The sequence below is a fragment of the Coturnix japonica genome, chromosome 10 (assembly GCF_054131305.1).
Source record: "Coturnix japonica strain WE chromosome 10, WE-NBRP24, whole genome shotgun sequence".
Taxonomy (NCBI): domain Eukaryota; kingdom Metazoa; phylum Chordata; class Aves; order Galliformes; family Phasianidae; genus Coturnix; species Coturnix japonica.
This window is the reverse complement of record NC_140672.1, coordinates 13925415-13943534: the sequence shown is the minus strand read 5'-3', so window position 1 is coordinate 13943534 and position 18120 is coordinate 13925415. Positions and strand designations below refer to the sequence as shown.

General features: G+C 45.4%; 1 protein-coding gene across 1 annotated transcript; it reads left to right on the top strand.

Annotated features, from left to right (window-relative positions):
• Window positions 1-8719: 8719 nt before the first annotated feature.
• LOC146759400 (myosin-binding protein C, cardiac-type-like) lies at window positions 8720-17443 on the top strand. The gene is made up of 3 exons (XM_085510374.1): window positions 8720-8735; window positions 15046-15321; window positions 17271-17443. The coding sequence occupies exons 1-3, from the start codon at window positions 8720-8722 to the stop codon at window positions 17441-17443; spliced, it is 465 nt and encodes a 154-aa protein (XP_085366500.1).
• The last annotated feature ends 677 nt before the right edge of the window (window positions 17444-18120 follow it).

Sequence of the window (18120 nt, the reverse complement as noted above, 5' to 3'; positions counted from 1 at the left end):
CTGAGCACTGCTCTGTGCATCCCAACCTGCTCATCCCATCCACTCCTGGCTGGGCAGCAGGATTGGGGTGGCACACTGCAATGGGCACAGAGGAACATGGAAGCCCCACACATGTGAGGAAGGGGCTGGCTGTGCTCCACACTCACGTTATCAGATGTGATTTGCCCTTCTGTGGGGAGCCTCTGCTCTTTCCCAGCTCATCCTCCAGCGTCTGGGACTCCAGGATCTCATTCAGGCTGTTGTTGGCTGCAGGGCAGCAGTACTCCTCCATATTCCTTCCCATATTTGCCCCCAACAGCCCCCAGTAGCCCCATATCACCCTAAGGCCCCCACAACCGTCTATCTCTCCATACACCACCCCTTAAAGCCCCAGACCTGCCCATATCCTCCAATAGCTCCCCACAACCCCTACACACCCTCAGAGCCCCCTAGAGCCCCTAGTCCTCCTATAGCCCACCACAGCCCCATATCCCCCCTACAGTCCCCCTCAACTCCCTTTACAGCCCCTGCACAGCTCTATAGAACAGTCTGATAGAACTACCTCTAGTAGAAGCAATCTCCACACTGAGATCCTTTGCCAGTGGCACTCAGCCCTTCAGTGTGGTCTAAGAGAGCTGCAGCCAGACTCAAACACAACTGCTCACACAGCTCAGCTGCCTTCACCTGCGCTCCTGACGCTGACACATTGCAGCCCCACATCCCCCTCTGCCCCCCCCACAATGGCCACTCCCGCGCACTGCGGCTCAGCCAATCGGAGCCGGCGGAGCTGCCGCTGCCCAATGGGAGGCCGGGGGAGGCCGGCGCTGGGATGGGGAGAGGAGAGAAGAGACAGAGGCAGCACTGAGGTGGGATGGGCTGATGGGGAGTGCGGGGAGGACAGGGGGGTGTGGGGCTGTGGGGGGGCAGAGGGGGATTGTCCCCTCCTGCTCAGCTCTTGTGAGGCCCCATTTGCAGCACTGTGTCCAGGCCGGGGAAGGATGTGGAGCTGTTGGGGTGGGTCCAGAGGAGGGGCCACTGTGATGATCAGAGGGCTGGAGCAGCTCTCCTGTGAGGAAAGGCTGGATGTGGCTCTGGGCAGCCTGGTCTGGTGGTTGGCGACCCTGCACATCGCAGGGGGTTGGAACTGGATGATCTTTGGGATCCTTTTCAACCCAGGCCATTCTATGACTGTACAGTTCCATACTGGAACAAATATAAAATGCTAACTATGTAAAACATGGAGTCAAACCTGTGTGATCTGTCCACACCAGGAGGTGATTAGAAAACAATTTGTAAGCTACAAAGCTGCTTGCATGAAACGAAAACTACAAGAAAAAGGGAAAACCTTTCTTCCTGAAAATAGGAAGAATAATGGACCTGACATGAAATTTGGGTGAAGCTGCCTGATTTTATGAAGCTATTCCTGTTATTTTCTTGGTGCTCTGTGTCCCAAATGAGTGGTTTCTGGCTGTGCTGCAGCACCAGTCTGCATGTGAACATCAGCTCTATTCACCATCTGGGAAGATTAGGACTTCCATTCTCCCACCAGCACCACTGAATTACAGTTACTCAGTGGTTAAACAAAGGAATCCTTAAAGAAGGGTTTACAGCTGTCGTGTTATCTGAAGTGCTTGGGGCATTCTGATGCTATTAAGCTCTATGTATTAAAAAGTTCAAAAAGAAAAGGTAGGCATCTGATTGTTGTGACAGTTTCTAAGTTATTTGGAAAGCTGTACCACCCAACCACTCCTTCTGTTTGATGGAGGTGACAAAGCTCAGTTTAATTTCTGACTGCTGTTTAAATTCTGAAGCTCGAGCTGGTTCCTGGAGCAGAAAAAGCTCGGAAGCTGTCCCTCCTACAAGCAGGCACCTCTGAGCAAAATATGACATCTCAGTTTCTGATGGTAAGGTCAGGAGATCTGATTCCAGCGTCTAGCTTTCGGCTTCATGCTGTGTTAGTGGGACCTTTGGCATCTAGCACTGACCAACAGCAACTGACAGGCTGGTAACAGTGCACCCCAAAGCAGTTATGTGTCTGTTTATGTTATGAGGGAAAATTGTATCGCATTGAGATTTCCTATTTTTACTCTTTGCAGATCTAACTAGCTGCTGGAAGAATCCTGTACGCCATGTTCACTCCATTTTCAATGAGCTGGATGAGTCTGTTGTTGGCATTTTAATGCCATTTACCAGGCAGGCAATATGTATGGAGTATTTGGCTCTCTCTACAGTCATGAATATTTGAGTATCTTCAACATGTGGCTCATTGCTTCCATTTCAGGCTGCCCAGAGAAGCTGTGGGTGCCTGTCCTTGGTGTTGAAGGCGAGGTTGGATGGGCAGCCTGAGCTAGTTAGTGGGCAGCCAGCCCATGGCAGGGTGTTTAGAACTTAATGATCTTGATGTTTTCTTCCAACCCAAGCCCTCCTGTGATCCTATGATTCTGTGATTTCATTCAGGTTTATTGAGATGAGATGAGTTCTTCTAAATGTGCTGTTCTCCATATGATTATAATTGGAGTCTAGATGAATGACTTAAACCAGACACCAAACTTTCTGATGGCCAAAATGAAATGAAATCAATCCTTTACTGTGTCAGTAGTCTGTAACTAGAGCTTATCAGGTAATTCCCAGCCTCCTGCCTGTATCAGTGGCTGCACACAGTGAAAAAGTCTGATGGGATTTTAACCTATAAAATGTTCCAAAGCAACCAGAGGGTGAATATATTCACTATGCAAATACCTGCAGGAATAAGCTTGTCATATATGTCCTCAGGTACCACAGTAGTTAATGGTGGGACTCAGTAGGTCATGCTGCAAGATGAGTCTGCTGATCTTGAAGGTCTTTTCCAGCCTACATGACCATCTGCTAATATTTCTGTATTTATTTCTGTTCAGCTCCCAGAAAACCTCCCACCCAGCCCCCAGCTGACCCCGTGGTGAAAAATAAAACAGAAACCTCAGTGACGCTGGCATGGTCCCCTCCGAAGATGCACCTCCCCATTCCAATCCATGGCTACATGTGGAACCCAATAAACTAACTGGCTTCAAGTGGGTGAGTGCCACGAGTCTCACGTCCCCGTCCCAGAGTTCACGGTGAGCAATCTGTCTGAAGAGGCTGATGATCAGTTCCGAGTGTCTGCAGTCAATGCGCATGGACAGAGCCCGTCTCTGGAATTCCCAGGGAGCGTGCACCTTGGTAAGCACAAAAACCCCAATGGAAATGGGTCAGTGTGTGCTGAGCAGCTGTGTTGGTTCCCTAAAGATGTTTCCTTTGACTTTAAGGACAGTAGTGCATTAACACACCAAAGTCTTTCCTTTATTCCCAGTTCTCCTATCTCCTATCAACCTCCAGATACCACTAAAGTGATACGAGTTATGTTTCTGTGACAGAGAGATGAATATCCTTATCTTTTGATATGTCACATGTGCAAGAGGCAGAACTTTCTGTAGCAGATCTTAAGCATAGAAGTGCTTCTTCCAGCACTCATGCAAAGGGAGAAGTAGAAATGTCCCTATGATTTAATCTTCCATCTCTAAATGAGATACCAGACTTGCATCTAAAGAGCATTAAGACAAACGTTGTTCTTCCTCAGACCCAGTCCTGGCTGTGAAATCCCCCCTAACAACTGGTGAAGCTGTACCTGGAGGGGATGCCATGTTTACTATTGACCTTACAACAACGTGTTGCGGCACTTGATGCCTCAATGGTAAAGTCTTACAGGAAAGCGAGACCTGCATCATCAAGAGAACCCAAACTACTCACAGCCTAATGATAAAGAACGTCACCAAGAACGATGATGGAGCAGAAGTGAAATTTGTTGCCAAAAATGTTGATGTCAGCACCAAGATGAGAGTGAGAGGTATTTGCTTTGATCCTTCTCCTTCCCTCTTACAGTCAAGGCATAGTTGCTGTGATCTGATGATTAGAACTGGGGCTGTAGGCATTCACTGACTGTACCAAATACCTGAAATTGCATCACATGGACTGACGTGAGTCCTGGTAATGACCTAAACATGATAGCACTGAGTGTAGGGTAAGCCAATCTACCCAGCTGCTTGGTATCTGAACCAGATTGCTTCATGCCAGCTGATGAATGTCTGCAGTTCACAGCTCTTGGCCAGTGCATTCAGTCACCATGTTTACCACTGCATCACCATAGAGCAGTACTTTCAGCTCCAGGTTCAGACAGCCTTTCTGATTGCACTGGAATAGTTTAGAAGTAGGGGAGCAATCATTCCAATATTATCTCTATCAATCAGCTTTGCATGACAAAATAGAACAAATAAACATTCATGATGGGAGGAGCTGTTTGTCATTGGGTGGAAACCTCTGCAGAAGCATGTTTAGAGCATTATTAATCAGTAGAAGGAGATGTTTGGTTGATTTTTACTTAGTAAATCCGGCAAGAAGACCAAATGAAATATCTTGAATTGCTCAGCACTGACACAATGATGAGTGCAGGAACAGAAGGTGATACTTTTTCAGAGATCTTGCAGCAAACATTGACCACGTTAGCCTGATATAAATTGAAATAACGAGGCCTTTGCTCCTGACAGGTGCTGCAGTGAGATTTACCAATAAGAGCAAAGATGTAGAAAAGATCTGCGCTCGGCTGCGTGAGGAAGCCAAACTGCAGGCTGAGCTTTCAGACGCAGGTGCTACTGTGGAGTGGATGAAGGATGGGAAGGAGCTCAGGGCCAGTGAAAACTATGAACTGCACATTGAGGGGAAGAAACACACCCTGAAAATTCACAGTGTCTCAATGGATGATGCTGTAAGTTGTCAGTGCATCTGTGAGGGGGATAAAATGCTCTATCAGCTTTCAGTGAAAGGTATGTGACAGTCTGGGCTGTCCTCTTCCTGCCCAGGGCCAGCAGACTGCATTCACCTGACTCCCCGACAGTCCAGCTGTTGTCAGACAGCATCTGGGGTGTTTTCAGTGGGTGTTTTGACTTGAACTGGCCAATCTGCTTTGTAGAGCCATTTGATTTCTGTGTTCTGTCCTGTGATTCGTCCCTAAGATATAGAGGAAGTCAAGGGAAAGAGAGGAAAAAGAGCATCCCAGCCTTCCTGCTCTTCTCTCAGGGTGGCCACGAGAGATGATGTAAAATGCTCTTTTTGTAGCAGTGATCCCAAATGTAGAAGAGACCTGTGAAGAGTCACAGGGATGTTTACTTAGCTGTCATTCCATGGTGGGCTTTTTCTGACACGGATGTAGAGAGAAACTGAACATTCCCACGCAGGTCTCTGTTTTGCTGCAGGGTGTAGGTCTGATCTCTGAGATCCACACGCTGGGCCTTGATTGCAATAAATGAGAGCCCTTTGTTTGCTCCAGTGGAAGACTTTCCATTTCTGCAGTACCCTCTGCAGATGACACAAATGCAAATGCACCTTCTTCCCAGCAACAATTGCCTTTTTTTTTTTCACACTGAGTATGCATGAGGCTCTTCATCATATTCTGCTGTCTTGTCACCCTTGTTGGTCCATGGAGAAACAACAAAGCCCTAGAGTAGTGTATGCACATGAATCTTTTAAGTCAATTATTCCACTGTGTGTTAATAGGGGCCAGTTTTATCATCTAACTTTTGCTCTCCAATTAATTTCCATAAAGGAATTCTGTTTATCTTTTCAGTCCTAAGTGATATCTCCATCTTTTAGGCTCGATTTGTTTGCCAGGGGGTTACAGTGCAGTAATAGATACCCCCTCCATTGATTTCCTTCTAGTTTGCTTGTTCCAATTCTTTCCTCAGTTTTCCTATTTTAGACATTTTCTTGAAGCCTTGGGCTTCTTCCTTTGGCTCTGTCCCCTGTCCAGTGTATGTCTTTCATCTTGTGGAGATAAGGTAATCTGGTACGTGGTTTATAAAAGCTGCCAATTTGCCAGCATCTGAATTAGAATCCAGCAGTTAGAACTAGGACTAAACGTGCACGTTTGATCTTATGATAAATGAATGCCTCATGGTCACCAATGTCCCTGCAGTTCTTTACCATCATACATATTTTGTGTGTCCATATTTTGTTTCAGCAGTGGCAGACTTCGTAATCAAAGAGACAACTGGAGGAGTAATCAGGGCCGTTGCTGGAAAGCAAGCTGAATTTGTTTCTGAGACCTCTGAAGCCAATGTCATGGTGAAGTGGTACAAAAATGGCAAAGAAATCACGACCAGTAAGAAATTCACAATGGAAGATAAAGGGAAACTGCATAAGCTTGTGGCTTCAGTTGTAACGAAAGTAGACGAGGGAACATACATCTACACAACTGGAGATGACACTCTGATTTTTGATTGGAAAGTCTCAGGTAAGTTTGTGAGGCAAACATGGGATCACAATCCATGTAAAGCACTTCAGACTTAATTCATTTGATTTGTCCAACCCTGTGGGTTTCCAGTATTTAGGACAAAGTTTGCATATCTCTATTGAAGCAATTCTGAACTTCCTGTTGTCCCTATGCAAATCCACAGTATAAGCAAATCATGTAACTGTGTTGTGATGAATTCAGGACAGCCTTAGCTCCAGCTCGGGCTGGAGTCACGACTTGAGCCCTGACATCTGGGCTTCATTCTTCTAGTTCATGAATTGCCTCAGCACTTACATCATCTTTAAACCTATGACTGAAATGTTCCTAAGTTCTTAGCATGGGAATCCTGTCTCCTCTTTTGACAAATTAAACTCCACATTTGGAGAGTTGAGTGTCTCCTTCTGTACCCGAAGGACGTTGTGATCTCTGAGGTGTCTCCCTGAGGTGCTGTAAGCACAGCCATTAGCTCATAGTGCAAGTAAAACACTGTCAGGTCAAGCCTGGAGGAGTAATGCTTGTCACTGACATGTTCCTGTTCAGGGTGGAGCTGGAAGGTAAAATAACACAAGAAATTGTCATTGAAATTCAAGATCTGTGAAATTCAGCTGGCTGCATTCACAGAACCTGGTGTTAAGATCTGTTTTCTGGTTTCTATCTTGAGCCAATTTTCCATAACCCAGTTTTCATTTATGAACTGAAGCTCTACTGAAAGCCTTTCGCTGTAATCTATCTATGTGATATTGATTGATGCTATTAGTTCTTAACAGCTTGACTCTAGAGGGACTATTCTTCTTTGGTCACCTAGTTTTAAAAGAATAGATGGCTCCTGTCTATTACAATTTTTAACGAATTATTTGTTCACTGATGCCATAAATGTGCCTGGCATAGCAATTGGCCTTGGTATATGCAGTGACTGAAAGCAACAGTTGTTGCTCTAAGAAATGCAATACTAAGCTAGGTCTGCCTGTAGCTGACAGCCATCAGCTTGCTCCTCAGGCAGGTTCTGTGTGGATGGAATGAAGGGCATGAAATACTGATGTGCTCATCAAACGCTGCTTGGTAGCTTAGAGACAAGGTGTTGAATAGGTTTGTTCATGTATTGAAAACACGTTACTTAGCTACATTCATTTTAGCTTCAGAAGAACATGTGCAGAATACAGAATTGATTAAAAGAAATAAGAACTGTCTGCATAGAACTTACTCTTTCCTTACACAGGAGAATCAAGCAGATGTTTGTATGTGAGTACCTCCAGAGGTGAAACTCGATCACCCAAATGTAATGAGCAGAGACATTACAATCAGTTCTAACTGTATCTTAATGCTGTGCTGAATAAGCCTGAGTCAGGATGTAAACCACTTTCTCTTTTTTTCTTCAGATGAAGCCATTAATTTTGTCAACAAGCCCAAAACGACTCCAGAAATATCAGTCAGTCCTTCTGAAGACCTGGAGCTGGTGTGTGAGGTGTCAGCTGCAAGCGGAGCTGTCGTATGGAAGAAAGATCAAACAGAGGTGAAGCAGGACCAGAGGACAACCATCATCTCCCAGGGGACGCACCGCAAGCTCATGGTCAAAAATGTGACCCTGAAAGACCAAGGGAGCTACAGCTGTGAAACAAAAGATGACAAAGCAACATTCCAAGTAAAAGTCAGAGGTGAGAAAATGCTTGGAAACCCAGAGATAAAGGAACGCTTCATTTTGTGTGTCTTTCATTTGGAGGATCAACTTACAGCCTCTCTGGTGCAAAACACTTTGGCTATAGGACTTTCTTTGTCATCTAGTGTCATAGCAACACTTTTCTACATGTGCTTTTCCATCCAGGAATGAATTACTGCAACAGACCATAGGCAAGGAGGGTAACTTGTGCAGCTCTTGTAGTCAGCTGGTGTCTGCAGGGTTACAGTGCAAGAGCACACCAGGCATGCAAGGAGTGAGAAAAGGGGAGGTGTTTGAAGAGATCTGGTTACAAAATTTGAATGACACAATTAGGTGGAAAATGCCACTAATCAGACTCATAAATGGCCTGGGTTGCAAAGCCCCACGGTGCTCATCCAGTTCCAACCCCCTTCTTCCTATGTGCAGGGTTGCCAAGCAGCAGCCCAGGCTCCCAGAACCACATCCAGCCTGGCCTTGAATGCCTGCAGGGATGGAGCATCCACAGTCTCCTTGGGCAACCTGTTCTAGAGGGCCGTTCCCTTCCGATTTACTGGAAATGTAGAGAGACATGAGAAGAAAAAAAGAGAAGGGAGGAGGTTCAGCAGTGCATGCAGGTGTTCTAAATCTCATGTCCAAATCTGCTATCAGAGTGCGAAATGTTTAGCTTTCTGATATGATATGATGTGATATGATAGGATATGATATGATATGATATGAACTGATATGCCTATAATTTCCCAAGGCAAAATAGAGGGGAAAGTATTTTCCTGTCTTAATGAGGCATCACAATGCTCAATGTGAAGGGCAAGTATAGTGAAAAAGGGGAACTGGACTTAGCTCTGCAGCAGACTACAGCAAAATGGTGTGACTGTTGTGATGTCCCTGCAGAGAAAGAAGACGTGTTTACAAACAAGGACAAGGTACAAAAGGAGGTGAAGGCTGTACTGACTCAAAATGCCACGCTGAGCTGCGAGGTGGCCCAGGAGAAGACGGAGGTGAAGTGGTACAAGGAGGGGAAACTGATCACCTCGAGCAAGAAGTTCAAGGTGGAGTCAGAGGGCAAACAGCGTCGGCTGGTGGTGAGCCAGGTGGAGAAGAAAGATGCAGGGGAGTACAGCTGCGAGGCTGCTGGCCAGAAACTCACCTTCAAGATTCATGTAACTGGTAGGAAACACATTTTGGTTGATATTCTTTGATTATTCCATAGTCTGGCTGTGGAAACGTCTGTGTGAACGTGTCCTCTTTATTCTGACATGAAACTGTTTTGGGGAGGATGAAAATAAATGCTTACAAACATGCAGCTAAAATGATTATTTGTTTTTAACAGTGTTTCATCCAGCTCTTCCCCTAGGACTACTTTTATCATCAGCTGTCCATGGATGTCCAACTGTGATTTGTACAATGTGCAACACTGCTCTGCCAGTTGATATTTCAACAGTAGTAGTTACAGATCTCTACTGTGGCTGCACTGAGAAGGTTTGGTTGTTGGTAAAAGTAAGAACTTTTAGTCAGAGGCATTGCACTTGCCTTTGGTTTGTTGAATCCCATGTTGACGACCATTCGTTCCATGTTCTGTAAATGTAATGACCAGTCATGAATCCATTGATACCTTTCTAATTGTACATTTCTCATTAGTCTGAGAGTTTAGCACGGAGGTAGATCTCTCACTCCAGCTGCAGTAGAGATTGCTCTGGTGTCAGTATATTTTGCACAAGATCCGGTAAATTTTAACTTAGACTCCAGATAGCCATGGGCACATCAGCTGCATTCGGAGTGACCATTAGTGAGCTGGCTGATGACGAGGGTTTGTCTTCTGTTTTATTTGTAGCTGCACTCTACAGGTTTTTGCTCATAAGTCAGCTTGTTCTCTGTTAACTTTACAGTTCTCGTCTTGTATTCTGAGCTGATTAGGACAGGGAATCTGTTTTCTCCTCTTCTTTCCTATGGCAGTGAACACATTGGAGCTTAATCCTGGTCAAGGTTTGGCATTTGATCAGCTATGTGGAGGAGCAACTGTACTGGGAGTCTACTGCCTTTCTGCTCACACAGACCTGGTGTCCTTGCAGGGCATAGCTTGCGTTCTGTTCCCTTGTAAAGGTCACAGTCTTTGCTCTCTCCATCTTGGAGATGGTCCCTTCAGAGGGACCTTGACAGGCTGGAAAGCTGGGCTCGGGTGAACCTAATGAGGTTCAACACGGCAAAGTGCAAGGTTTTGCACTTGGGCCGGAAGAACCCCAGGCACCTGTACAGGCTGGGAGGAGTTGTCCTTGAGAGCAGCTCGGCTGAAAAAGACCTAGGGGTCCTGATAGATGAGAAACTTAACATGAGCCAGCAGTGCGCTCTGGCAGCCCGGAAAGCAAACGGGATCCTGGGCTCCATCAGGAGAGGGGTGGTCAGCAGGGATAGGGAGGTGATCATCCCTCTCTACTCTGCTCTTGTGAGGCCCCATCTGGAGTACTGTGTCCAGGTGTGGAGTCCTCAGTACAAAAAAGATATGGAGATTTTGGAAAGGGTCCAGAGGAGGGCCACAAAGATGATCAGGGGGCTGGAGCACCTCCCCTATGAGGACAGGCTGAGGGAGTTGGGTTTGTTCAGCCTGGAGAAGAGAAGGTTGCGAGGTGACCTCATTGCAGCCTTTCAATACCTGAAGGGAACTTACTCCCAGGAGGGGAGTAAACTCTTCGAAAGGGCTGATAATAGCAGGACTAGGGGAAATGGTTTTAAGTTGAAGGAGGGAAGATTTAGGTTGGATGTTAGGGGAAAGTTCTTTACTAGAAGGGTGGTTAGGTCCTGGAACAGGCTGCCCAGTGAGGTTGTGGATGCCCCGTCCTTGGAGGTGTTCAAGACCAGGTTGGACAGGGCCCTGGGCAACCTGATCTAGTAAATGTGTATGTTTGGTGGCCCTGCTAGGCAGGGGGGTTGGAACTACATGATCCTTGAGGTCCCTTCCAACCCGGGTAATTCTGTGATTCTGTGATTCTGTGATTGGGGCATTCTGCTCCTTCAGTCCCTGGTGTGCAATATATCTCTGCTCCTGTAGTAGACAGTTTTGCTGCTGCCTGTGGTGTAGACTCTAAACCATCAGCTCTTACTATTCCCACACCACGTGGATGTGATTCTGGGGCCTTTGGATCTGTTCCGTGAGTTGTGTCGCTCATGCTTTTGGCTCAGGAAACTGGCAGTTTCAGCAAATAGTGGTTTACAGAAAGGGTAGATTTGGGAGGTATCTGTCAGAGCAAATGAAACATGAACGTTGACAGAAAGACTATGGCAACAGCTGGAATCAACCAAGTTAATCCTCAGCAGCCAAAGCCAGCCCACGTCTTATTGCAGAGGTGTAGGGAGAAAACCCAGAAATGTAGTGCTTTTACACTTGAATTTTGCTAGCTGAGGGCTATTATTAGCTGTTTGCCTCAGAAACCAAAGGTTTTCTGTTCTCTTTCAGACCGGATGAGCTCATGGCTGCACAGGGTAATGTAATACCTCCTCCTCTGCCATACGTGGAGAGTGCTTGCCTAGCTACTGTTGCTGTATTTCTTATGTATTTCTCACTGTAACATGATGTGCAAGTCCAGCCCTCACTGCAGAATGATGTGGTGTGAAAGTCAGGAGGGATTATGAGTACTCTTGGAGTGGTTGGCTCTTTCACTACAGAAATCCTCATCTTACTAGCTTCTCCCAAAGTGCAATGGCTTTCTGAGTCTTAATTTCTCCTCTTACCATTGCACTCAGAAAGCTTTTCAGGGTTCCTCTACCCCAGGGTTCCACTGGTAGCACAGAACAATCCCATTTTAAGGACATGTTGAATGTTAGGTGCTCAGTGTTGAGCATTACGGGATGCAGATTAGACCTTCTTGCTTAAAAGAAACAAGTGCTGCACACCTTGGAAACCTATAGAAAACTAGAGTAAAAAGGGCTGATTCTGCCATCTCATTATCTCAGTATTTGTGGTGCATGCTGAAATCCTTATTTGAAGTGGGCCAAAGCTCCATTGCATTTGTGAGAAGTTTTGCATCACCTGGTTGGTCTAGGCCATGTTTGTTGTCTTGCTAATAAGCAACCCTTCTGATCTTCATCAAATCATTGCAGTTGGAAAAGACCACAAAGATCCCCACATCCAGCCTCAACCCATCCCACCATGCACACTGCCCACGTCCCTCAGTGCCACATCTCCATGGTTATTGAACACTTCCAGGGATGGTGACCCCACCACCTCCCTGCAAAGCTGTGCCACCACATCACCATTCCTCTTCAGAAGAAGTTTTTCTTAACATCCAACTTGAACCTTCTCTGAAAATCATCAGTCAAAACAGGGGCTGTTGAAGATGGGCGGAGAGAATGATGCTTCTACAGTCAGTACAAGCAGGGAGATCAAATGTAGAGTGTGTCAACTGCATTCTTGCATTGGCTTGCTGCCCTGCTCCCTCGCCTTCAGTGGACTGCAGTGCTGGTGGTAGAGCTGTGGTGTGAATCCTGGGATTGCACATACTGCAACGGTCAGCAGCACAGGAACTTGAGCTGAACTTACCCTCCTGGGCAGCTGCTGCCACTCAGAATTCAGACAGCATGCAGAGGAGAAAGTCATGAAGGAAGGGAAAGGGATGGCAGCAGAAGGCTTCACAGAGTGACAGCGGGGAGGAAGGAGATAGGGGACAGGTCCTGGAAGGGTTTGCCATGACTGCTGGGGAGCAGGAGCCTTCCCGGTCACCTGAGCTGGGTATGCCTGAATATGCTTGCATGAATGATCTGAATGAGTGGTCTTCCATGTCTCCACTGCAAATAAAAGGCAATGTCAATCCCCCTCACACCTGCTAGTCCTGCATTCATGCTTGGAGCCTCTGTCTTGGTATCAGCATCAGGACCCTGGGATCTTTCCTGGGACCCAAACAAGCATAGGAAGCTTATTCAAAATTGCTCTGCTGTTAGAAGCTGGCTAGCACCAGAGAAGTCCATGATGTAAGTGCGTCAGAAATATTCTGCACTTCTACAGCCTTTTGTAGGGCAAACCATGGAATAGAAATGGAAGCCCATTTATTTAGGGTTTATCTGTTCTCCCACGCCTCAAATAGGAACTAGCATGAACGCTCTCAGCAACCAGTTGTTGGTAAAAGGAGAATCAGATAAAACAGTCATTAAAGTAATCAATAAAAGATTCAATGTATCAATCGATCCTACTTAGCAAGGTGATTAACTGAATCACCTTAACTGAAGTGTGTATGCCTAACTAATTACACTTGCTATCTTTCTGATGCTAACTCCATTTGTTGACACAAAGGGTAAGGTGGGCTTTAAACACTTTCTTCTTTATGTGTTAGTTATTAAGAGGAGATGACCTCAGCCAGTTCTCTGAAGAATCAGGGGTTGCTGAGAGTAGAAAACCTTGCTTTATGCATAAAACTGAGCTACAAAATCTAATGTAGGCGAAATATTCACCATATTAAGGGCTATATCATTACCAAAGGGTAGACTCAAAAGATGGTTTTCTGCTCTTAAATTTCTATGGTTTCCTGATCTTGAGGTCCTCACTTCATAATTGAGCTGTATTTGGCTGATCTCCAGTGCAGAGTGGAGCAATATCAAAAAGACAGACAGATGAAGAGCTGTCATTGTCTTCATTAGAAGAAATCTGAAAATTAGGAGTTCCAGCTGATAGTAAAGACTACTCAGAGGGATGGGATGACCATAGGGACTGTGCTGAGATGCATTATAATGTGTGATAAACACTGTAAAGCAGTGTTGCTCCAGGAAATGGTCCAATACAACATAGAAGCAACTTTTAATGTCTTCCAGTCACAAGTTGTTCATATCTAATGTATATTTTACCCAATGTTTTCCAGTTCCAGAAGCAGAGGATGCCTTTATCAACAAGCAGAAGGTGCAGAAGGAGGTGAAGGCTGCACCAACAGAAAATGCCACGCTGAGCTGCGAGGTGGCCCAGGAGAAGACGGAGGTGAAGTGGTACAAGGAGGGGAAACTGATCACCTCGAGCAAGAACTTCAAGGTGGAGTCAGAGGGCAAACAGCGTCGGCTGGTGGTGAGCCAGGTGGAGAAGAAAGATGCAGGAGAGTACAGCTGCGAGGCTGCTGGCCAGAGACTCACCTTCAAGATTCATGTCACAGGTAAGACAGGTGTTGTCTGAAATACAGCAGAGAACAGTAAAGTAAAATCTAGTTTCCATTATACAGTGATCCAGGTGCAGTAGTCTGTGCTGAGGTTTTTTTCCCTATACTTGATTGCCTGGGTTTGTAGCAAGTATTTGGTTTTAGTATGGCACAAAGACCTGTTTCAGTCTGTAGAATAATAATTACTGATATATGTACAATGGAAGCAATATTCAAGATATTATTCAAATCTCTCCAGTGCCTGAGATCCCAAACTGTAATTCTTGTTCACCGAAACATTTGACTAAGATAAGTATGTGCAGTGAGGCTGGAGTGCATGTTCTACGTGCAGCCTTTCGTGGCAGGAGAAGCAGGAACTTCTCCTAGTAGTACACTGCCTTTTTACTATGCCTTTATGTTGGAGGCTGCATCTGGATAGGTGAGTCTGCTACTCACAGTAAGAGACCTGGTAGAGCTGACTATTGCCAGAGCTCAAAGTAAGATAGATATCTGCAAATCACACACAAAGAACAAAGGACTGCGTTGGTGAGCATATTTCCTTTGTGCCTTTGACAGTCACAGTTGTGGCAATGGTAGAGGCCATGAGGAGTCTGTTCAGGAAGCTAGGAGTACTGTTCTGGGTCATGAAAAGGCAGCCAGTGGTTTGACTATCACATGTTTATGTGTTTTGATGTTTCACAGTGGGTCTTAAGTTAAAGGAGCTCAGGTTTTGGTTGCCTGCAGGACAGATGTTCTTTTGGGTTCAATATGTTTGCATAGTGACTTGCAACCATGGGACTGGTGTTCAAGGACCCTCTTGGTTCCTTCAGTTCCTAGGTTCTTTCTTGCCTAGATTTGACACTTTGTTTCAACAGAAGAGCTGATATTCTCTAGTGAAGGCTATTAGTTTGGGCACAAGTGGTAACCTAAACCTGTTCCAACCTGTACATACAAACCTGCAAGATGGTCTCATTTCAGTCCCTCAGTCAATACTTTTTCTTTTCTTCCCTCAGAGCCAAAACCTGTGTTTATAAACCAGGAGCAGGTGCAGAAAGAGCTGAGTGCTGCCCTGGCAGCAAGTGCCTCCCTCAGCTGTGAAGTAGCACAGGATACAACCGAAGTAAAATGGTTCAAGGATGGAAGACTGCTTGCCTCCTCCAGAAAGTTCAGAATGGAATCTGTGGGCAAAACACGGCGTCTGGTTGTGGAGCAGCTGGAGAAGAAAGATGCTGGAGAATACATCTGCGAGGCTGCTGGCCAGAAGATGACCTTCAAGTTGGAAACAACTGGTGAGCATTCCCTTTGGGAGCACTAAGCAGCTGTTTATGTGGCTTAGAGGAAGACTGTCTGTCTTCTACCCTGTGGGCATGGAACAGCCACAGTTCCCCCTGGAACAATATCAATGACCCACACCACTAATTGGATTCTCCTTTTTAATGTAGTGGTAGCGAGCTGAAAACCTGGCTGTGGAATACTTCTGACTAAGGAACTTCTATTTTAATTTCTAGGTGCACTGAATTACCCTCTTAGAGTATCTTTCTGAATATATAAGCAACCACGGGTGACTATGATCCTGATTTATATCTAGGTTCAGGATTACTGTTTCAGTTAGGTTAGATGAATAGCTCCAGAGAAGATAGGGAAATACAGCAGTTCACTGATACCACATGTCGGAAGAATGCAGCTCAGTGCTGGGCAGTTTGCTGCTTCATTCCCTCTTACAAGTTGCACCCAAGGCTGGAAAAGACCACTGAGATAGCTGAGTCCAACCCCAGCCCACCCTCACTGGACTTACTAACCACGTCCCCAGTGCCACATACCCGTGGCTCTTGAGAACCTCCAGTGACTGCGGTATATCAGCGTGGTTGCTTCAGTTGTGGGAGTTTTCAGACACTGGCTGTTGTTCTAGCGAGGCAAAAAACCAAAACTGATGGAACAGTGTCTATACAGGAAGCAACTGGCTGTCCTGATGGCTGCCAACAGTTTTGCACAAGGTGTGTCATGCAAGCTTGCATGAGTCTGGTTTAAAAACTTGCTGTTCTGATGGAAGGAGAGGATGTTGGTACCGGATAACTGCGGGATTTGTGCTCTCCCGACATCCAGTTGCAATCACAGCTTATTGTTGCTATAGAAAACAGCTTCTCTATAGACAAACTAAGTTAGTTCCAATAAGTGGCTGAAGCCCTAAGTGATCCAAGGTGAAGCATGATCCAAACTGGAATTTAGCTAATTGTAGTAGGGAATCCAAGATGTGTTATTTAAAATATGAGTCCTCCATCTAAAACAGCATTGAACTCTTACCCTGGTTGATGATAGAAGTGAGAGTTGAACAGCAGAAGTCTGAAGTTATGCTCCATATTTCTCATCACTGAAAAGAATATTTGAATATATGAATTCCTTTGGCTATGTTAGAGCTCATAATGCGGTCAGCTGATGTTCTTTAAATGCTTGGAGTCTAGCAATGTGGGGAAGTGGACTGCTATTTGCTGTTGAGCTTTAGGCTGAGAAGCCTGATTTTAGAGGACCATAGACTTCCCCTTTCCCTTCCCCTCTCCTCCCCTTCTCCCTGGACTGATCCCGCATGGTTTGAGAATGAGTTCAGAGCAAGGTAAATGAGGAATAGCCATGTGAAAACCTGTTGTTTTAGTGCACTATAAAAGACACTTAGTCAAAAGACAAGTGTGTGTTCCAAGCTTAAGATTACAGGAGATCCTAGAAACAACTCAGCTGCTCAAACCTGTAGTCTGGCTGAATATTTTATTGTCAGTTCTGGTCAGGACACCTTCCGAGGTGCTTGAGTAAGACAAATAAAAGGTCATGGGTAACTTGGTCCTTCTTGTGATATACTTCTAGGCTTTCATCAGGGAAAAGCTTAATTAGTCCAAATCATTCATCGGGGAGGCTCACTGTGACAGGTATTGGTTGGTGCAAGGTGTCATTATCTGCTCCTGTCCCAGATTACTTTAACAGCAGAACCAGCTTCCCTTCCAGCTGCAAAGAATGTTTTGCACTGGGCCATTACCACCAGAGTATCCCTCAAATATCAAGAGGATTGCTGGAACGTTATTGTCCCTAGCACAAGTAATGATAATGTGCTCAAAACAATAGTTTTTTTTGTTGTTAATTACAAGTTCTAGTAAGCATGGAGAGTAGGCACTGCCTTTCATTATTCCTTACGCCAGATGCTCCTAGAGACCTCATTCCCAACTAAATCCACATCCTTCTTTCTCCTTCTCAGAATTGCCTGTGAAAATCAGCAAACCATTGGCAGACATTAGCGTCACTCAGAAGGACAAGGTCACATTTGAGTGTGAGCTGTCCAGGCCCAAGGTGGACGTCAAGTGGTTCAAGGTATGGCATGTAATGGTATTTTCCTTTCTGACTTCTCTGGAAATGAATGAGAGCCTTTAATTTCACTTCCAAGGGATGCGAGTCTGAGCTTTTGCTTGATAGCTTTTGCACTGCTCTCTTTTCTTAGTGCTCTTTTACTTGCCCAGATCAGCACTCTTTGTTATTATGTCCTGAGTTCATTTATCAAGTAGAAATGGAAGTTTGCTTTGGGTTTCTTGTGAACTCCTGAGGTCTTGCTGCACAAAATATTGTTGGTTGGAGTACAGTCTTGAGCTTCAAGTCTAACACAGAAATTCTCAGCCGGGATTTTGTAGCCTTGTTGTGAACTGGGTTTTAGGGTGAAATCTGAGTTTTCTTTGCACCTGACAGTGTGAGAATTTGCTCTGGCACTTTGTGTAACTCCCCGGTGCTCAGCTGTTCCTTCCCTTACTTGGGGATAACATCATTTATTCAAGGTGATGTCCAAACAGGCTTGTTAACAGTCCTCCGCAGTGCTTTAAGCTGTCATAGTTCAGCCAGAATTTATGCATGTTCTATAGCCATTCCTACATGTTGAAAACACTGCACTGTGCTTAAGCTTCAGCATATGTGCCAGTAAGCACAGTTCCATTAATTCTAGGGGAGTGGGTGAATTAAGCATAGATCTGAAGGCTCCCTTTGCTCAGTGCAGAGATGGAAGGACTAATGGAGATCTGACTTGATATTTTCCCTTCTAGGATGGGAAGGAGCTCTGTCAA